The sequence below is a fragment of the Barbus barbus genome, assembly GCF_936440315.1.
Source record: "Barbus barbus genome assembly, chromosome: 31".
Lineage (NCBI taxonomy): Eukaryota > Metazoa > Chordata > Actinopteri > Cypriniformes > Cyprinidae > Barbus > Barbus barbus.
Window position 1 is genome coordinate 27,394,412 of NC_136759.1, and position 23,692 is coordinate 27,418,103.

The 23,692-nt window shown below is 37.0% G+C and overlaps 1 protein-coding gene across 2 annotated transcripts in view; it reads left to right on the forward strand.

Moving 5' to 3' along the window:
- The window catches only part of LOC306850982 (uncharacterized protein), a 145,375-nt gene that overhangs the window by 51,901 nt on the left and 69,782 nt on the right, over nt 1–23,692 (forward strand). For both annotated transcript variants that reach the window (XM_079386975.1, XM_079386974.1), the window contains exon 5: nt 17,782–17,818. In XM_079386975.1, coding sequence (XP_079243101.1) covers nt 17,782–17,818 — 37 coding nt within the window. The remainder of the gene's footprint in view (nt 1–17,781; nt 17,819–23,692) is intronic.

Consider the following 23,692-nt stretch of genomic DNA (forward strand, 5'->3'; position numbering starts at 1 on the left):
CATTACACTAAGCCATATTTTCATTTCAATTTTATTTGGATTGACAGAAGCATTGCCAAATAAACAGTGCAAAACTCAACATTAGAGATTTAAAATATTTCAGATCTGTGAAAAGAAAAATGAAACTGGTCCATTTTTGTCGCGACGTCCTGTTTTGGTGTCTGCATTGAATTAAACTTACAAAAGTGATTTTATATCCACAGAGAGCATAATAAATGCAAGTTAAGTGTCTACTTTAATGTTTAAAATAACTTTTGTTATAATGAAATGTCAAAATACGGGTGAAATAATGTTCATTCAGTGTAAGATATTTTTGTAAAAATGGGGTGAAAAAATTACCTGTACTTAAGAAAATTGATTAAACTTCTTGTTGATAAATGGTAAAACCTAGTGTTTTGAAGGATAGCGGTAAAGCTTGATAAAGACTTATAATGACATTAAATCAACATTTTGTGGGAAACTGCACTGTGATCATTAATTAGTCTTTTAATGTCATCTAATGATTCTGATTATAACTTTTTTTTTTTTTTTGGTAAATCGTAAAAATGTATGGAAATGCATAATATTTTGCTCAGAAAAATATAAATAAATAAACAAAGAAGCAAACAAACAGGACACGTTCTAATGTACGAAATAAAACATAAACATCTGTAAAATCTGTTTAAATCTGTATTAAACTTACTGTTTTGATGCTTGAAAAGTCTTTGGCCCATGTACATGTGTGTTCATCTTTGGCCATTTCATTTAACACAGCTTGTAATGAACAAAGATCTTTGTCAAAGTAGACAGCATATTTTATGTGACATGACCCAAACTGAGGCTGTTAAACATCAACTCTCTCCATTGCAGATATAAACATGTCATTTTATTTATGCAGGCTATTTCCTTTGTAACTGAAGCACGTATAAAATCAGTAGCCCATGTTTTTCTCTAGCTCGTATTGAATCTCCAGAGAAGCACCTCTCGTCTTCTCGTGACAGAGCAAACCCCGAGAGCAGACGCCACATGGCAGCACGGCGCTCCAGGCCAGATTGGATTGTTTTCTGTCCTGAGGAAAGAGAGAATGGGGGTCTTACTGTCCCTTCGAGCAGCGGACAGCGAGAGATATTCATAAAGGTGGGCTCAGACATGAATAAGAATGGCGAGTCCAGCTCTGATAACCCGCGGGTGGCCAGCGCCCCTCTGCCCAGCGTTCACGTCCTGACAAAGACGGCTTTGTGAGCACTTATCCTGTCTGTACAGTGGCAGGAGCTCATACAGATAATCGCTCTAATCTAGTTTAGGTTAAAAGAGGGCCATGACTGAGAGCTGGCCTTACACATACAAATCTCTACGCGCAAATCCTGTTTTAGGCCCAAACAAGAAAGGTGTCATATTGATTATTCTAATAGGAAGCTAGCAGCGCTGTCGGCCTCCAGACAGATGGAGCGAGAGAGAAGAAACAGATCACCAGGTTAAAGCATGATGTGTATTCATGCACTACATTAGTATAGTTATAAGATAATTGAGTAATAGGGCATCTTCCTGTCTTAATGCTATCTGAATGCCTTAGTGAATGGCTTAATGAGAGGAATGGCTCAATGTGGCAGAGCTCATGTACTAACCACTAAACCATAGCACCAACCTCGCTGTTTTTCCTAAAGATTAAGTAGTTGCTGTAAGATAAACTACCCATTTTGCTGCCTGATTTTGCCGTTAGCAGTGGTGTTGTCACAATACCAAAATTTCAGTAGTTGGTACCAATTACCAGTACAATATTTTTACAGTTCTCTCTACCAATATTGGTACTATAGTAAAAATTATTGGAACTATTTGAATTATAAATTTAAATATCTTAAAAGAAAACAACAACAATTTAATTTAATGTTAATGATAATAATAATTAAAAGTAAATAATACATTAAAACAGCATATAGCCTTTAAATATTTTTCAAGTAAGCACTGATATAAAATGGTCAAGTTAAAAATATTAATAATAAAATGAAGAAAACATAAATGTACATGTAATGAAATACATGACAGGTCTTTGGAGTGTTGCAAGCTGTTTGTGCATATATACAGTCATGGCCAAAAATATTGGCACCCTTGGTAAATATGATCAAAGAAGGCTGTGAAAATTAATCTGCATTGTTAAGCCTTTTGATCTTTTATTTAAAAAAATATCAAAAATCTAACCTTTCATTGGATAATAAGAATTTAATATGGGGGGAAATATCATTATGAAATAAATGTTTTTCTCTAATACACATTGGCCACAATTAACGGCACACTTTTATTCAATACTTTTTCAAACCTCCATTTGCAGTTTAACAGCTGTTAATGTTAAACTTAACAGTTTAACATTCCTTCATCCAGAATCACTCCAGATCCTTCAGATTCACAGCTCCATGTTGGTGCTTCTTCTCTTCAGTTCACTCATTCAGTACTCACTTTGTGGCCAGCGTTTAGACATTAATGGCTGTGTGTTGCGTTATTTTGAGGGGACAGCAAATGTACACTGTTATACAAGCTGTACACTCACTACTTGTAGCAAAGTGTAATTTCTTCAGTGTTGTGACATGAAAAGAAGTGCTGTCAATTAAAAAATAAAAAAACATTAGTAATTAATCACACATTTTTTCTGAAATTAATCATGGTTAATCCCACCTAAAAAAAACTTTGACTTTTAAATATACTTTTATATTGCAATAATTTCACATCTTCGACAATCTTCAAATTAATGTACAAACAACATAAAGACAGTATATTAATGGCATCTTTTTTATGACTGAAGGCCAGTATCACTGTTACCAATACTACTAATGTCTCTGACTTGTTTTTTCTCTAATGTTTAACCATTGACTATAGCCATTCAACATTACAGTATAACTGAGAGCTAGCATTTTGAACGTTTATTAGACTTTAAAAAATAACAACTTCTAATTTAAGTGAACTTAAGACAATCGTCACATGAACCCATTATAATAAATGTCATATTTAGATACCTGTGCCCTTTAGCAGAAATATACAGAAATTGAATAAATTTGTCAAACACTAAATTCTAAATGAAATATAGATGAATCCTTAAAGCTATAAAACTTATTGATTTCCTCTTTTTTTCTTTTGTTCTTTGATTAACAGACATCACAGCAGCTGGTTATTAGGTTATTCTGGCTGCTATTTCTTTAAAAGCTGCTGCTGCTTTACCTTTTGTGACCCACTTCAAGTCTTAACGTCCCTACTAATGAACTGATGAGTTGAATCGAGTGTGTTAGATGAGGGAGACCTTGCTGGGCTGCTCCAGGACAGTTTGGAAAAGCATGGAAAAGCGGAGACATGTTAATAAATGTGACTCATATATAACAAATATTACATACACGCACAGTTTTGTGTTTCCCTAAACACTGTGTTTGTCTGTGTGTGTGTATCAGGTTAAAAGTGATGGAGATGTGTCTCTATTCTTCAGGTTGAGGTGTGATGAACAATAGCAGGGCAGCGCTGCAGATGATTATCTTATTAACAGCTGTGACTGTGAGTGCATGGCAGCCTTTTGCAAATGAATCAGTGTGCGTTTCTCCATCCTTCTCACTTGCTCTTTGATTCTGTTTTTATTTGGTGCCGGCGTCACCTTTTTACATGCTGCCATGACAGATGCCATAACATTGTCCGACTGCACTGTATTATTTCCATGAGCTGTTTCAATGCTGCACCTTGTGCTCTAGTTGAACAAATCAGAGTTTCAGAGTAACCAAAGTAAATGCAAATTTACCTTTCCACTGAAACGGAACAGGCCTCTAAACAAGCCATAACATTTTCTTTGTACTGTTGCGACATGATTAAGACTGTTAGTATAATTCATTATTTAATATGTTAGACAGTTTACACTTTCATGTAGTTATTGGTAAAGTTCTTTTAATATATATATATATATATATATTAATAATATAACAGGCTCCCTGATGCAAGGAAAAGCAACTTATGCAGAAGCCTGAGGGCAGAATGTAAAGTTAACATCAGCTCTCCACATTTCTGATCATAACACTGCCATAATGCACTGGTGTATTAGCCTAGTTTTTACTGTCTGCAAAAATTGTCCAAGCAAAGTCAATCTTTATTTATAAAGCACTTTCAGAATTACCCAAGATTACATAAAAAGACCCTACTAAAAACAACTAACCTAAATCCTAATACCCCTGATTACTCAAACACTGTGAAAATAAATGTCTGAAGTCTGCTTTTGAAATCATCAGTAGAGTGGATTTAATCTTCAGTGGCACACCATAGAGCCCTGCATTTCGGCCCGGGCCCGTTGGGCCCTGACTTTTTTACGCTTCTAGGGCCGGGCTTCGGGCCAATTTTCACGTCATAATTCAGACGCGGGCCGGGCCTCAGGCCTGTTTTGGGTTTCTCCTTATTTTTATATTATAGACGTCCATCAATTAGTGATGAAAAAACTGCCGCGCTGGTGGAAACAACACGAGACCGTGCCGCGACTGAGAGCGGCTCGATGGTGTTTAGTGTCCCGCAGTAGCAGCAGGTGACGTCAGCGCAGCTGAAGAGTTCTGTGTTCAAATGCACGCAATAGGCTAAAGCTTGCTGCAAATCCCCAGCAAACATAACCATGAATGTCTGCGGGAAATAGTAAGGAGATATTTGAATTATTTACTAATAAACTAATATTTTCTGAGTCTGTGTCGCAAGGATGAAGTTAATGATCGTCGTCTCATTAGACGCGCCTTTAGAGAGAAATGCATCTTTATTGATAATGATTAAGATTATAATAAAATAGTTTTTGTTTTCGATTTTTTTATTTAGTTAAGTAATAATTTAAAGCTTTCTATAGATATATTTATCATGTCTGTGAGGCGTGTATTCGCTCAGTTTAATTTTTGTGAAGCGCTCCTGTTCAAGACGACAGAAAGCACATCATGTTTGTTTTTGTTTTATAAAATAACTACCTTTTGGAGTGTTGCTAAAAGATGTTGAAAAATAATAAACCCCCTACACCAAACCCAACCCTAAACCTACGTGATAGTGTTAACAAATACAAAGAGGATATAAACATTCACTAATGCAACCTTTCTATTTTAACTTCATTCTATGTGGGTTTGAGCTGTTTTGTCAGACTGTAGTTTCACAGGATTTGTTTGGAGCTCTTCACCTCTTCACCAGTGAATGAGACACAAGGTAATCTGACAGCATTGATGCCATCTCATCATGTCGCTGGTTAGTCTCTGGTCTGCCTGTGCGTGGCCATGTGTTCTGGAGGAAGTGTGGCTTTGGAGCGTGATTTGTAGGGAGGGTGGGATCTTATGCTTTTAAAGCTAACATGCTGTTGCTAGCCTCTCCAAAATCAAAATTCTACATCACTGCCTGTTTAGCCCCACCCACCGATTCTACATCACTGCCTGTTTAGCCCCACCCACTGCCTGTTTAGCCCCACCCACCGATTCTACAGTGCTGCCTGTTTAGCCCCACCCACCGATTCTACAGCGCTGCCTGTTTAGCCCCACCCACCGATTCTACATCACTGCCTGTTTAGCCCCACCCACCGATTCTACAGCACTGCCTGTTTAGCCCCACCCACCGATTCTACAGCACTGCCTGTTTAGCCCCACCCACCGATTCTACATCACTACCTGTTTAACCCCACCCACCGATTCTACAGCACTGTCTGTGTAGCCCCACCCACCGACTCTACATCACTGCCTGTTTAGCCCCGCCCACCGATTCTACAGCACTGCCTGTTTAGCCCCACCCACAGATTCTACAGCACTGCCTGTTTAGCCCCACCCACCGACTCTACATCACTGCCTGTTTAGCCCCGCCCACCGATTCTACAGCACTGCCTGTTTAGCCCCACCCACAGATTCTACAGCACTGCCTGTTTAGCCCCACCCACCGATTCTACACCACTGCCTGTTTAGCCCCGCCCACCGATTCTACAGCACTGCCTGTTTAGCCCCACCCACCGATTCTACACCACTGCCTGTTTAGCCCCGCCCACCGATTCTACAGCACTGCCTGTTTAGCCCCACCCACAGATTCTACACCACTGCCTGTTTAGCCCCGCCCACCGATTCTACAGCACTGCCTGTTTAGCCCCGTCCCCGTTCTGATGAGAGGGGTCAAAAACAGGACAGAAAATAGCCTATTACTTTACATCATGATGTTTTTTAATGTAAAAATCTTGATAACATTATAAGTGGACCTCAGAGAAGAGTACAGAATAAAAAACAAAGGCAGTTCAGTTGTTTTGAAGTCATAACATAATATTTGTGGAAGGATTGTGTGAAAATCTATAATTGAAATTCTGGCCCTGTAAATTGTTATTTGTGTGAAAGGTGTGCGTTTCACTGCCTGTTTAGTCATTTAAACTGCAAACTGCAGTTATTGTTATTGTATGGATTTTTGTCATATGGTCCAAACAACTTTGGACCTCACGGACTGAGACATTTATTTATTATTTTTGGAGCATTTTCATTTTTTGATAAACTCTTCTTTTAAATGAACATTTTAGCCGAAAATTCAAAGTCTGTCCCGTTAGACCTCACATTGTCTTTCCGAACCCATAATAGCTCCAGAAAGAATAAATGAATGCCTCAGTCTGTGGGGCCCAATGTTGTTTGGACCATCGCTCTTCAGAATATCTTCTTTTTTAGTTGTGCAGTAGACTAAAAATGAAATGAAATATTGGTTTACAATGACATTAAGGCGAGTAAAGGGTAATCCCTTCAAACACTCATCTGACACATGAACACTGGTCCGAAACCTGCCAGGGAAAGAGCAGCTCTGACCACACAGGAGAAGCAGAAGAAAGCTGTAGTCTTGTGTTGCCGTCTAACCCTGAAGCCTTTCTTTCTCTCCTTTTGTCTCCTGTGATGGACCGGTGGAGAGTTTTCCTGGTTTGTAATGGATTTCGAATCTCTGCTGTGCTAGGATTATGCTAAGAGCCCAGTTTTGTTGTTTCTAAAGCTCTCTATCCCACCCTCTCTGTGTCTCTCGCTCTCTTTTTAGGGACTTTAGGGGCTCTAAAAGAAGAAAGGTTTTGGGTTTTGATCTGATTAAAGACTCACTGGCCAGCCTTTGCTATTATCAATCTACTTATGCTGAGATGTGATGGCGGCGACCTTATACCAGCGCACTCTGTGTGTGTGTGTGTGTGTGTGTGTGTGTGTCTGCCTGCCCCTCCTCTCTGAACAGTTTAACAGAAAAATCAAAAGGGCCAGCAGTGCTATACACTCAGGAACACAATTTCAATTTCAATTCACTGCCGCTGCTAAGTACGTGATATGGAGATGACAATCAACCTTCTTGTCCTCCATTTTATTGCACAGCCAAGTCTATCAGTCTGCCACGCTCTGCTCGGCTCTCCTGTCATTTCCCTGCCACACAGGAAGCCGGAGAGACAGGAAGAGACATTGATGAGTGGATCGTGTGGGTGAAGGATGCGTCTCTCTATTATCATCATCTTCTTTAATAAACCCACCATGATTTTTTGTAGTTTTTTAATCAGGCATCGGACAACATATGAGCACTCACTGACACAGTAGATCAGACATAATGTGACTTGTATTATTTTTTTCATATTGCTTACAAACTCTGTTTGTGAGTCCGTCTTCTCCGTTTAGATGGAGACATCTTTATTGGGTCTTTTTAAAATATTTTCCTTAAGATTCACTTAAAATATTTAGGACAATAATTGTTAAAAAGCAGTCTAAATTTCATAATACATCATGTTTTTGACTGAAATGCTCTGTTTTGCAGCTTGGTTTTGGTTTTATGGATATTAAATTCCAGGGAGTGTGTCTTATAGCTGTTTGTGAACGTAAAAGTATCAAAAGTGTCACAGTTTAAGACATTGAGTTGTCACCATGTTTAGAAGACTGAGAAAATATTGAGAAAATTAAAGTATATTATGAGACAACAAAAGTGTTTTTGACCTTGGATGCATGTAAAACTATTGAAGGACCACCAAAACAAAATCAGGAACCTTTCAAATAGCATAATGGGACACTTTAAAACTTCTATGAGATTGGTTACTATTTGATTGGCTAACATCTTTGCATTGAAAATGGTTGACACTTTCTCGCCAAAAACTCACCCAACAGCAAAAATCTAGATGGCTGCGGAAATAAATCAGCAAAGTAAAATCAAATCACAAAATCAAGGTTAAATCAGACAACAGATTCCCTGTCAATTACACTTTGTAATCATATGAAGAAAAAAAAAATATATATATATATATATATATTAGTGAGGGTATTTCATAATAGCAATAGACTACTATTGTGCATTATAATAACTATTGAATTAGATAATTAAAAACATGGCCGTTGAACCTTCTGGCCCAATTCTTAGTCGTATTACCCGACTTTTTATTTCAAACCAAAAACAACGTTTTTACCCTATGTGCCTAGATGTGTCCACAAATACAAATTAAAAAATGGGGGGGGGGGATTAATGTACAAAAAAGAAAACATTCACACATCACTGTTATTCAATAACAAAAATAAGTTCACTCTACCTCAAAACAGTTCAGATGGGGATAATCTTGCAAATGTTACTGTTCAGATGGGAAATCCATATTTATAAGGGCATATCCATATAATAAATATGTTAAAATGAGATTTATTATTGTCAAACGGAAGAAGTAGTATTTCTTTCAATTGTATATTAAACAGTGTGGGATTTGGAGTGATGCACGTGTGATTTGCTGTATTAAAGTTAGCAACTATTAATTTTACTGACAATCATTTATGAAAATTCCTGAAAATATACATCCGTATTAAATAACATTATTCAAGACATTTTTATAACATGTTCGTAGTTTAATGAACAGCATGCTTTGTACATCTACTAAAAATCTGCTTCATTCAAGCTGGTTAAAAGTCATTAAAAAAAAAAAAACAGGGGACCATGTAGATAATATTTAAAACAGCTGTGTGTCACTTTGACCCAGGGCCACCGCTGGCCAAATGCATTCTCTATGCAAGAAATTAGCCTTCCAGGGACTCCCTCGGTTGGAATGGCCCTGCAGATCCTGCTTTGACCCGTGTTTAGACACCTGTGTGGTGCTGCGAGAGTTAAAGTGGGCCAGAACTGAAGCGCTGCCTATTGGAGCTGCACATTAATGCATCTGTTGAGCACTGGACTGATAGCTTGATCTCTGCTTTTACATTTGAACTCTTTCATTCAAAGAAGTTAAGATCTACTCATCTTGGCCATGTCAAGCAGTCTGATAAAAAGAATAATGGGTTTATTTGAAACTCGACCGCAAATGAGTGTTGATTTGCTGCTTGCGCTTTAATTAATTCTGTCGTACCTGTGCAGAGGACACGATGACAGACAGAGATGGAGAACAGGAGCTTTCAGAAGAGAAGGATAATAACACATGGAGACGATGTAGCGGGAATAAACACACACACACACACACACACACACACACACACACACGTCAGTCAGGGCCTCTTGTAGTTGACAGATTGGTCAGACGTTTCCTATTTGGCACTATTGACTTGTAAGCAAATGGCTGGCATTGCATCGAGCTCTGTTAACACTTTGACTTGTTTGTTCTCTTTTACTTAATTAAGTCGAGATAAATAATGACCTCTTTACGGGAAGCCAACATTTTTTTTCCCATCCTCCATGCTGACTCTTCGTTCATTGACCGATTTCTTCTTTATTAGCTCTCTTTGTTTTTGAGGTTCTCTCTCGCTTGGCCTTTTATGTCAGCTTTCAGTTTTGAAGGTGAAGTTTGAACTGCGGTTCCTGTTTAAAATCTGTTTCAGTTTGAATTTTGATAATTTAGAAGAGCTCTCATTTAATCAGCTTTATGTCATAAATTGGCATTCTCTATTTTTTCTCATTGAACGCAGAAGGGGAAGTTTAGTAGAATATTAACAATTATTTTTCTGTACGATGAAAGCATACGGTGATCACATCATAAATGTAGTCCTTCATGCACAACGGTCCAAACACCTGAAACCTTCCTCTCTAGCTTTCTCAAATTTGCTGGACAAAGGGTAGGATTTTTAGTAAATAATGGCTTAAATTTTGGTCTGTTTCACATTTTCTGAAATCTAAAAACACATTTATCAAAACAGTAACCACAGCTTGGACAAATCTAAAACTTTCACAACAAATTTAAACATGGTCCCACTTCATATTAAGTTGCCTTAACCCCTTAACTTTCATCCCCATTTTTTTGAAAATTCACGAGAAAGTGCACTATGCAAACTTAAATTATTATAATTCATGAACGCTTTTGAATACAGACCTAAGGTTGGTCTCTTTTTAAAGAAGACAATTAGCAGATTATTACAGAAATCATTTAATAAAATTCAAGTATTAAAAAGTTATAAAAGTTTAAATTTACTGTAAAAATTTTTTATTGTACTATTTTTATTTTATATAAAATAAATATTTTCAAAAATTGTAAAAAATCCAAAATCGCTATAAAATTAAAGCCATATGTGTACATAAGTTGTGTTCCAAATTTGAAGTTGATATTAAAAAAAATTGAGGTTCATATGCAATTTTGTTTCGGCGTTATACCAAAAACAGCCACCGGGTGCCATTCACACTCCATTGAATTTTTTTTAATGCATTTCTGTCACAAATCTATCAACTTCTCTCTCAATATTACATCTATAACAAAATAACCACCAAATAAGAAATCTTGAGACTCAGACCTTTCCAATGATATGTATTTTGTCAAGATTATACAAAGTTTTGATTCTGAAAGACCGTAATACATTATGTAATATGACACCCCCGCTAAGGGGGAGGAGACCACTAAAACATTTTGAAGTACCATTTCTATGGTAACGCAATGTCCGATTTCCGATTGTTTTCACAGGATGAATTTTGAGATTTTAAGCTTTCAAATGGTATATAACTTATGATGATTGCTAAAACATGTGATGGGGAAAACTTTTTGTGACAAAGGTCAGATATATATTTAGGAGACTTAGACCTTTCCAATGATATTGAGTTTGTCATGATTACATTAGGATTTAATTGTAATATAGTGAAGTAAAGTCAGGCATCCCATGTACGGATGGTGACAGTTAAGGTTAACTACTATGTATTTACATTTACATTAATATTTGAAACAATACACTTATACACTTACAACAACAACAAGAACACACCATTTTTTACATTGTACTTCTATTTTATAAAATACCTGCATGTAGTATCATCTGTAATTAGTTTCTGTAATTACTTTTATAATTACACTGTTGACCCATTCTTTACACATTAACCCCCCACCCTTAAACCTACCCATACCACCAAACCTGTCCCTAACCTCACCTGTAGCCCACCTCAATAGCAGCAGAAGTGTTTTGCAATACAATATGACCACAATAATAGTGAAGGCCACCTAATATAAAGCGGGGCTTTAAACACTATTCAAAACTACATTCTCTAATTGCGCCTGCAGATCAACCACAAAGCCACAGTCATTACCAGTGTTAGGGGTAACACGATTACTTTTCAAAGTAACTAGTAAGGTCACACATTACTTTTAAATTTACAACTAAATATCTGAGTCACTTTTTCACATAAGTAGCACCAGTTACTTTGTTTTCCCATTTACTGACAGCTCTCCTGTCCCAGTGTTGAGAGAAATTGGGAGTGTTATGCAGAGACACTTCCTTCAGCCAGAGGCTTATTAATTTCACTTTTGGTGTGAAAGGGCCTTTACAATTGCCAAAATATAACTCTTTTTTTGTTATTAAAAACTAGTAAGCAAACCCTGCCCAGGTGACAGGGTAACACAAAAGTAACATAATGCATTACTTTCCATAAAAAAGTAACTAAGTAATGCATTTAGTTACTTTTTTAATGGAGTAACACAATATTGTAATGCGTTACCTTTAAAAGTAACTTTTCCCAACAATTTTTTATTTTGATGGACATTTTACTGACTATAAGTCACTTTGCAAGTACTTCATCTTATTCTACTAACCCAGTCTATTAATACTCTAATGACTGCTATTTGAAATGTAGTTGTAAAGTTACATATAGTTAGTGGAATGTCTAAAGTGGGCTATCAAAATAAAGTGTAACCTTACCAAAACCTATTGCTACAATTACAGTAATGCGATTGGGCACGATTTTAAAGTAACATCTTCACAAAAGTAATATTTTCCTGCTCATGTGGATTTCTGTCTCCTTCAGTCTTTCATAGAATATGAAAGCTTTATTCACCAGAATAAAGCTAATTCTAATCAGAAGGGGGGTGTTAGGGGGTGTGCCCGAAGCGTGAATCCATATTCAGAAAGACACGTGAAACATATAACAATTGCTAACGGTTACATTACAATACATAATTTCACTTATCACATAAACAGAGTAAGGAGCGATGACTGAAGACAATGGCGAATGATTTGCCAATCCTGAGCACCACTGACAAACATCTAATCTTGTAAAATGTGTGGTAAGTACTGCCGCTCTGTAGTATAAACAGTGCGATTTGTGCGATCACAAATCTTGAAAGTGAAACTAAAAAGTGATCTTGCATTCAAAAGCCGTTTCAATGCCAGGCGTAATAGCCACTCCCTGATGCCGGCAGTTATATAACGTTACAGTATAATTACCCAATGATATAACTGTGAGAGAAAGTATTGAAATATGTATTTTCCTCCCATCTCGTATTTATTCCCTTTAGGGGTTCTGTAGTACACGTCATTTTCTTTCCGAACACGGTACTGGGATGCGGAGGATTGCAGGGGGTATGGGGGGGGGGGGTCGTGATGTTGGCTCAACATCGTAATGTATATCATCCATCGGCGATGGACGATGTCATCATCTATTGGCCCCCAACTATTATTTACTGTCCTAACAGTCCGCTGCAGTCTTCTTATATCTGATTTGGTGGCTGACCCAAACCAGACAGTTATAGAGGATAGTGTCGTCAAAAGACCCGGTACTTCGGTACCAAGTCGGTAGAAAAAAAATTTAAACGTCACGGTACCAGGTTTTTTCAAGTACCGGTGGTACCAAGTACCCGGTCAACCTGGTTCTTGATGCGTACGGCCCTATGATTTCCACGATGCAGAAAACGCGGATGGAATCCAGTTATGAAAAGGGAATTTACAGTTTAGCATGGAATGTCACAGTTTGGATGAATTAATTATAAGTAGGTCATTACACTTAAATCAAATCGTGACATGGACTAGTATCTGTAAATATTAAGCTGCAAATGTCGATTCAAATATGAATCCTGCATGTTCTGCGTGTCTCTGTATGAATGAATGGAGCAATTTTTAATTTTTTTTTTACTACACACTGAAGCACGCCTGACGCTCACTGTGATTTCAGCATCTGCCATCTCAATGAGGACATGAATACATAAACAACATCTCCAGAACTGCTCTGAGAGTCACTTCACAAGCATTTTACCATTTCATTCGAGTAAAACCAGTGTCTTATCATATGTAAAGGTATTCAAGGCAACCCGTCAAAATAAAAGTTTATCTTAAAGACATTGTGCCAGAAATATATTACTATTATTTAGTAGAATGTATGTGGTACTATTACTACTGTTGAAACTAAATTATAAATCTTTATTTTTAAAGAAATAATCACACAATATTTCTTCCATATTTTAATTTTAACAAAATTAAATGTTTACATTTCATAAATTAAAAGAAATTAAATTTGGGTGAAACTTGTATACAGTTTTTCATACTTTATTACTTGCGAAAAAACTTGAAACACTATTTTAAATATAAAGAATGACATTGATTTTTATACATTTTATTTTTGTTTGACTTGTATAGTAAAAATAGTATGTTTATTAATTAGCATGTTTTTGTGTTTTGCTTTGGTACCGAGAACCGTGGATCTTCACTGGTATCGGTACAGAGTACTGAAATTTTGGTACTGTGACAACACTAATAGAGGAGCACAGAACCGACTCAATAACAGCTGAGTAAAACTGTGTCATATGCGCCTGTGGCAGGTTGACCTTGACCTTTTTCAGTTGCCTTTTTCGCGATGGAGTCAATGTGAGTGTCCCACTTCAGGTCCTGGGAGATAGTGGTAGTCCCAGGACCTTGAATGACTCCACTGCAGTCACAGTGCTGTTCATGATGGTGAGTGGGGGGAGAGCAGGGGGGTTTCTCCTGAAGTCCACGATCATCTCCACAGTTTTGAGCGTGTTGAGCTCCAGGTTGTTAAGACTGCACCATAAAGCCAGCTCCTTAACCTCCTGTCTGTAAGCAGACTCGTCACCGTCCTGGATGAGACAGATGACTGTGGTGTCGTCTGCAAACTTCAGGAGCTTGACAGAGAGGTCTTTAGAGGTGCAGTCGTTGGTGTAGAGGGAGAAGAGCAGTGGGGAGAGTACGCAGCCCTGAGGAGCTCCAGTGCTGATGGTACGAGTGCTGGATGTGAATTTACCAAGCTTTACTAGCTGCTGTCTGTCTGTCAGGAAGCTGTTGATCCACTGACAGATGGAGGTGGGGACGGAGAGCTGGGTCAGTTTATTCTGAAGGGTTTCTGGGATGATGGTGTTGAAAGCGGAGCTGAAGTCCACAAACAGGATCCTTGCATAAGTCCCTGGTTTGTCCAGATGTTGGAGGATGAAGTGCAGTCCCATGTTGACTGCATCATCCACAGACCTGTTTGCTCGGTAAGCAAACTGTAGGGGGTCCAGTAAGGGTCCAGTAATGTCCTTCAGGTGGGCCAACACGAGCCTCTCAAATGACTTCATGACCACAGACATTAAAGCAACAGGTCAGGTTTTATGGAGTAATGCAATACTATAATGCATTATTTTAAAAGTAACATTCCCTGACACTGAATAACAGAATCAATTATGGAATCTGAACTATGAAGGCAGTTCAGATTCTGCTGTAAAGCAGCTCTAAAAGACAATAGTGTTATTATTCAGCTGAAGTTAGTTCAGATCAATAACAGTGTGAAGTTAATCGATCAGCTATAGGCAGCTCTACAAAAGACAGCAATGCTGTTATTCAGCTCGAGCCAGTTCAGTGTTGATTCACTTCAGTTTAATAACAGTGTCAGTGTTGCAGGACGTGATTCAGCTGTAAAACAGCTCTACAGAAAACCGTGTTGCCATCATCCAGCTTAATTCAGTTCAGGTTTTGTTCTCATCCAATGGTGTCAGTCAATGCAGTCATATCGATAAATTACTGAAAGTTAAGTGTATTTCAACAGTGGCACATGACAGAAATAGAGGAAAAAACTTGTACCTTATTTATATCCTAAAGGGTGCATCTTTTCTAAGTATTAGTATCTAAGAGGAGCATCGTAGTAATTTTTGAAAGGATATCACCCCAGTGACAGCTTTCTGGGTGTGGAGTTTGTTGGTTTTTGCTAAAATAACAGCACATAACATGTCTGGCACAGAAGCATACAGAAGTGATGCTCTTGAGCAGTGTTTTGGCTGGAGTTGGTTTATGTTGAATGAGGTCATTTTAAGCTGATCCACAGACATCATAGCTCAAGGTCAACACTCATCTTGTTTCATCTTCCGCCACTGTCCATTAAAACAACATAAAACGCTTCACGACACTCATCTCTCTCGTGCAAATTGTAAACCAGCCAAACAACCCCTGACACATTTTCAATATTATTACATTAAACCGAGTTTGATTGATAATGTAATATTGGGCTAAGGCAAAACATCAATCATGGCAAGTATATTAATTATTTAATATTGCAGTGTAATGCAGGAATCAATGCGAGTGTGTTCAGGGAGGAACAAGAGGGATGAAAATCTGTGCTCCCCGCAGACCTGCAGGAAATGGACAGATAAAAAATAGAAAGATGTAGCTTAAAAAAATGAAAAGGTGAAGATGTTCAATAAAAATTTATATTCATTTGCCGATAATGTCTTCCTGTCTGCACTCAGCAGTGCTGGGATTTGGTTTGAAGGCTCTAATTGCTTTTTTTTCTGCACAGACGTGTGCCAAAGAGAGACAGATACAATTAGAAGAATACAGTAATTTAGCCATAGACAGGGGAAGCCGCTAAATGACCAAAAAAAGAAGAGAGAGATGGAGGGAGGGTGCAAATATAATAAGCGCTTGTGAAATTGAATAAGTGATTATAAAAAGAAAACCGAATTAGTGTGATGAGGGGAAAGAGAAGAGAGATTGTCTCTTTCGTGAGGAATGGTTTACCTCTAATTGTTCTTCATTAAAGGATTACAGCTCTCTGTCACCACCGTAACTTATTTTTAGCCAGTTAACACCGTTCAGCTGCATTAGTGTGTTACATTAGAATATCTGTTAGCTTGCGCTGGTCTTGTGTTAAGATGGAAATGGTCACCCAGAAAAACCATCATCAGGTAGTGAACAAATTTTAGTAGGAAGAGTGAAAGGTTGCTGGAGAAGGAGAGATGGATGGGTTTGTGGAGGGGAGAGGGGGTGGAGTGGGTTTCACATGGGCTTTTGTGTCCCTGATTACTGGAGTCATTTCTGAGCTGCCACGGGCTAGTTAACATCATGTTTCCTAACCATGCTTCTTTGTCAAACACTCAAACGCACACACACACACACACACACACACACACACAGTGTTTGCCACATTATCATCTTTGTATCTTTTTTGTCATTACCTGGTTATATTCAGTAAGTTCCATGGCACTTGCTCTGTTTGCTTTAGTTTAGAGGCCTTTAGTCTGTTTTTGTCCTTTCCTTTTACATTTCCCTGTGAAATAAATAAAGTGTTACTGTATTTTGATTGATTGTATTATATTGATTGTATTTTGTATGTAATACTTTTTAAAACAAGTAAATCTTGGCAAGTGAAAATAATTTTGATAACATTTTTGTTTGTGGTCTGTACATTTATTTGTTAATTTTTTAAAGATTTAAAAAAAAAAATCAAGTCTCTTCTGCTCAGCAAAAAATACAGTTAAAACCGTAATATTGTGAAATACACTGCCGGGCCAAAAAAGAATCACCATTTGGATTTAAATAAGCAAATACTGAAGAGTCTATGACTGGATCATTAGTGCAGTGATTAATATGTTTCTGACATGTTCTGCAACAATTATTTTAATCCAAACTGATGCAGTGTGTAGCTTTTCATTTCTTAAACAGCCATGTTGGAAGACGTACTCATGTTGCATGACTGGCCGGTTGCATAAACCGCTTGCACTAGTCTTAAAAAGTCATCTAATCTTTTTTCTTTAAGGCTGTTCATAACTTTTAAAGTGAGTTATTAAAAGGGATAATGGTCTAATTTGAATTTAGAAGTGGCCTAAGACTTTTGCACAGTACTGTACATGGATATTTATGGCATGGTTGTTTGAGAAATGAAAAGCTACACACTGCATCAGTTACGGTTAACAGAATTGTTGCCCAACATACAAGCCAGAAACATATTAACCACTGCGCTATTTCAATCCTAAATCATACGTATTTGCTTATTTAAATCCAGACGGTGATTTTTTTTTTTTTTTTTTACGTGTGTTTCAATGAATTAATGAGACAGTGAATGGTCATTTAATGTAAACACACCCACACAGCATCTGTGTGCATCATTATTCTCATGAAGACCCGCTGTCTTTAACCGGTGGCATTTTCTCTCTAACTCTCTACACTTGTAATTATTTTAAAGAGAGTAAAAGCCCTTTTGAAATCTCTTGCCCTCATGGAGCCCAGTGAGCATTTATGGATAAGTACAGTAAATCTATTAAATACAGTGATTATGGGTGATCCATGAGAGGGGAAGAATGAGTGGGAGCTCAGGGTGATGAGATGCTTGCAGTCTTTGCGTTATTTACAGTGGAGCAAATTTGTTCTTGTGTTGCAGGGAAACAGGAAACATCAAAGCTGGATTAGAACATCTGGTAAGTTCTGCTTCTTCCCCCTTCAGTGTTTTCTCAATCTTTGATATCTGCATCCAAAAGGAATGTTCAGCAATTGCCTTTGAATAGCTTTAGCTGTCAGACAGACTCAGAGGTCTCTATAACTCCCACACGATTGCCTGGGTTTTCATGACAGTCGCACTTTTGTTTGTCCCCTTCCGTTTTTTTTTGTTTTCATCTTTTTCGCTAAAAGTTGTAGTGTTAAATAATTTCTTTCCCCTGTAAGGATGAAGTGTGTGTTCTGTAAATGTTTTTTTGGAGTCAGTAGGGCGATTCAAAAAATGGATTCAGATTCAATTGGAGCGTGTTTGTTTTGATCTGTATCCTCAAGCTGTTCAGTTTCCAGTTGAACGTTCACTCGTCGTACGTTCACTCACAGACTCATGTCAGGCACATGTTACCTCTGAACACATCTGGAGAGATCACAGTGTCTTCCCTCTTCTACCTTCCTGCCTCCGTCTCTCTGGATGTAGGGCACGCTGTTGGCCCTTAAAATGAGCCCTAGGGAGTGTTTAAAAATGTAACGTCCAACATTTCCTGGGTTTTCTGCAGCCTTTCTAATCCAGGGTCAGAGTGCCATGCACTGGAGTTAAAGGGCTGCTTTTCTCCTCCTGGGTGGAACCAAGTTTCCATTTCTGCAGTTTTTTTCTGTGGGATGAATAATGGAGAGAGGTCACAGCGGGGTCCTGACTCTCTGAATGTACACTCACCTCCCTCAGCTCCACGCCCTGAATATTAAACGCAGGCCTGGCCCTTTAAGGGTCACTCGACACACCTGACCTTAATCCTTATCAATTATCATGCTTATTTTCTCAAATCAAATCTTTATCACATATTCCCGCTCGTTCCTTCTCAAGATCTCTACTGCTAAGAAACCCTCACATTAGTGCTTATAACAAATCAGATGTTGAGTTCAATCTCAAAAACTTGATTCAGATAACCAGATTCAGTGTAACTGTTGTCAAAAAAACTGTTGTCAGCTTAACAATAAAGACTGGTCTGTGCTTTCACTGTAAAACCTAAAATTGCATGTTGACTTGCATTGAACATTTTCATTTGACTCAATTGAATGATCTGAACATTAATTTAGTTGAACCAACTGAAAAATATCAATGCATCAAGTCAACACAAAATTGAGTTTTGACCTCCTAAATGTTTTACAGTGTTCATCAAACACAGCACCAAACCAAGTGTGTGTATTGAAAGTGTGAAGCTCACAGAAGAGAACACGAATCACCCCAAAGGTGACTTGACATAACTTTTACAACAAAATATAATCATAAACACTATATAAAGCCAAGACATTTATTATTTATGAATAACATATTTGTTATCATAAGCCCCCATTCTTTGCCGAAATGCTAATTATTCAAGTGTGCCATCAGTGATCAAACTGAGCAGCGCAGCAGCCTGTTCTTGCTCAAACTAAATGGCTAAAAGTTGCTCAACTAAAGGGCTTAAAAACAACTTTATGCAACTTTCTCTACATTCAATAGTTCAATGAACCTTTAAAATAGAGTTTGTCTGACAAAACAAAGGTTGGTTGATTTATTTACTTTTATTTATTTTATTTTATTTTATTTTGTATGGTATATAATTGTTTTGCTAGTCTATCCTGAACTATAATTTTGTGGATGGGTATAGACACTGCAATCCACTGCAATCCAATACTCAGATTAGAGGTCAGCAAATATGTGTTTTTAAATAGCCAAATTTTAATAGCCAGTATGTAAGATGCAACAAAATACTAATAGTTACTTACTAGTCCTATGCTCAACCACGAAGTGCTGTGCTCATCACAGAAAAGGGATGAAATATCAATAATGTGAATGGATAACAGAGTACTTTCTGGTATTTTTGGTGCTGCTTGTAATAAATCACATTATATTTTTTAAAAAGTAACGTAAATAATCTACAATATTTATTTTTCAAAACGTGTTTTGTGCCAGCTGTTATAATCAAAAAAGGTTTAGGTCAGTGGAAAATGACTGCAGTATATCATTGTGCCATACAGCAAAATTCACAGTCAGTATTATGTTATTACATTGTTATTGCCATACTTATTATTTTATTTAATTTGGAATTGCAGACTAAACTAGGGATGCATCAATCCAATACTCAGTATCGGTATCGGTTACGATACTGATATTTTCTGCCGGATCGGGTATCGGTCAGACGAGACTGATCCAAATCCGATATTGTTCGTATAGTATTCTGTGTGTTTGTTAAGCCCCATGAAAGGCACAGAAACATTATGAAGCACCATAAAGTCAAAGTCCAATTGTTCCGATGTCGTTCCATAGTTTATTGTGAGGTACAGATGAATAATTAAGTCAAGTTCACGTAAACTCTTCTCTCCGCTGCGGCTGTCTGCCATTCTCTATTCAGCATTCAAACTGTGTATTGCATAATGTAAGACAATGAAATTCTCTCCAAGAGCGCATAATAACTGTAAGGTAAAACTTGTTGAAAGAAAAGGCTCGTTAAAATATCACACAGATTTAATACACTACGCATCAATAATCTCTTTCCTTTGTGCTTTGAACTTCTCTTTGTTGCTTCAAGCGCATCATTCTGCACACAGGATACGCATAAGCACTTTGTGCCACTCTGTATTGGGGCTTTTCGTAGTATAATACTTTTGCGCAAAAGTATAATTTGCTTTTAATAATCTAATATATAGCACAGTAATGGAGGCAGCAACACATGATAGATAGGACTGCTATCTATCGTATGTTGCTGCTTCATTACTGTGCTATACATTTAAAATAAATGTATTTTAATTTTATAGTACATATTTATATATAAATACATTTACTTGTTTTCATTAATGTATTTTACAACAATACAAAGAGCAGTGTGTAGCATTTTAGCAGATTTAGTCCTACACGCATTCACTTTTATTTGATCGTATCGGTATCGGCTGATACTCTGGATTGGATCGGATCGGTTCTGAAAAAATGGTATCATTGCATCCCTAGACTAATGAAGAATATCTTTCAAATCACATGACTTGGTTGAGTATTCTGTTAACCATATCACTGGTATGGCACCATTTCCAGAGAATTGACCATTTTTTATTCATTTTGACTGTGTGTCACGGGTTAATGTGTAATTAACTCATCTTCATTAGGATAGAGATATGGACAGATGTAGAGGGAACAGAGGATGAAAGGAAAGATAGAGTAGGGCTGATGGAAGGAGAGATTTGACAGAGGAGCGAGTGAAAGGGGAGGAGAGTTTATGAGCGCATGCATTGATCTACAGCTGTATAAAAGCACAGTGAATTATTGAAAAGAAGATTACATGCATAACCCCCTTGAATCAATATGTCTGTTTGAAAAGAGTCTCTTTACATGACCAATCCGGTGTGCCAAGCCTGGCGAGCACAGACACTAGCAAAGTTCATTCTGCCCTCAGAGACCTCAACTTTTTTTTACTTCTCTCAGCAATGGGTTAAATGACTATTTGAAGGCCTGTGTATGTCACAAACACAGTGTGAGCACTTCACTCACGCTTGCGTCTAGAAATAGATATGCAAACTGTAAAATGCATTTAGGACCATGTGTGCGAATAAAAAAGTGAATATAAAAATAAAAAATATCTTAAATGTTATAATGTATGTCTTAATTATTTTAATACGTGATATTGTGTATTTGGGGATAGAAAAACAGGAATTGCAAACTTTGGATTAAATAAAAATTTATGTTAATACTGCACATTTTAAAGTCAAAATTATGACGATGGTTAGTTGGTGGTGTTTATATTAGTGGTCGACCGATATGGGTTTTTTTGAAGGCAGATACCGATATAAAGCCAATATAATTTTATTTATTTTAATTAATATTTAAGAAATTTGAAATCATTTGAAAATGGATTAAAATATAAATGTGTAAAATAAACATACTTTAAGACAATGTAATTTTCACAAATAAATAAATATTCAATAAATATTAAATAAAATTATAATTTAAAAAATGAAGTAAATACTGTAACCAACAGGGCACTCAGTATTTTGGGTAGTTTGTGTGCTTTGGCAAATATATTTTTCAAATAAATCCAAGGTAACACTCATATTACATACAGCACACATTGAAAATGACATGAATATGACAGTGGGCAAATGCATAAAGCGCAGCATAATTTGAAATCACGAGTTTAAAGTTCGTTGATCGCGCATCTCTAGTGAAGCTGAACTCCTCCTGTCAGAATTTAATTCACATGGACCGACCGTCAGACAGAGAACACGCGATCATGCAGGATACACATGCACACTTCACAAGATCTCAGTTAGATTCCACTGCAAGTCTGCAAGTTTTGTGAAATTAAATGTTCATTAGTCATTCAAAGATTTTTTAAATGATATAAATGCTTATTTGCTGAATGCTGATGGCAAACGAGAAAGTATTATAATGTTTGCTTTTCTATTACTAATAACATTAAAGCAATCATAATACTTTTTTTGTGTACATTTTAATCCCTTTGTTTAATTGTTCTATCTGATTATTAGACAGACATCTATCCATATTAGACAGAACTGAATGACGACGGGAAACGAGGGAGAACGTGAGCACTGTGTGCTCAGGCGCTTCCTTTCTCAGAGCTGTCAAAATAAAAGTCTGAGAGCTGTCAAAATAAAAGTCTGGCGTGCCATCAAAATAAAAGTGCTGCCCAATAAAAAAAATAAAAGAACCTATGGCCTCGAACATATCGGCCAAACAGAAACATTTATTGGCCGATGCCGATATTTGAAAAATGCCAAATATCGGCCGATATCTCGGCCATCATGGCGATATATTGTTCGATCACTAGTTTATATTGTGATGTGTTTTAGACTGTCCTAATCTCACACGTTTTGAAATGAGCAGCCAGCAATAGTAATAGCATAGACACTTCAAAATAAGAGTCTTGGCGTATTTAGGGCTTGTTTATAATTAAAGGTCCCACCATCTTTTTTCCTGGTTATTATTGGTATTTTGATTACAGAATAAACATTCTCTGGCATTTAATTGAAAGTAAAATATTGTAGCTTCTGAATTAATTTAAATAAATAAACCACTTTGCTTGTAAATTTCTCACTGTATCCCTTTATTAAGGGAAAACAACACATTATTAGATGTTTACTGTTCACCTTAAAATTCTTAAGTTCTTGCTTTTTTCAACTTGTGCTCCTCAACTTGTGGAAAAAGTAAAGCATCAATCCTCAGATAAAAGTTCCTAGCCTTTTTATAGTTTCTCATGTACTACATTTCCATGAAAAAAAAGCTTATTATAGCAAAATGTTACCGATAACAGCTGATGGAAATGCTAATTATCAATAAAATGTATTGAGACAATCGTTGTTTTGTTTAAGTGTCAATACTTCGAAGATCACAAAAAAAAACTAGTTTGGAAACACTTTTTGTTGGGCTTTACTGCAAATGAATGTGATTTCAAGCCCATAACATTTAGTTTTGATGCAAATGCTTGGATATGTGTACATGTACAGCTGAACACACATACTCCATTTGATAGTGTTTGACAAATGCAAGCTAGAAAATTTCATCGTCCAGTGTTTGCGCTATTTCTCTCCACAAGTTATGACCGATGAAAACAAGTTTTTGTACTCATTTAAAAGAGTTGAGTGTACTTGTTAAGCCCCTCACACTATGCTGATAGTGGCATTTACATGCTGTGCGCTTACTGTAGTGTATGTGTAAACACTGAAGTATAATTTGGGCTTCACATGACAAAATTACAGTGTTACGACCTTTAAAGTGCTGTTAAACCTATTCAGACTTCAAACACAGTGTAATGGTCTGGAGAAAAAAAAAAATCTCTGCATAATTATTATTTTTATTTTTTTATGGTGTCATG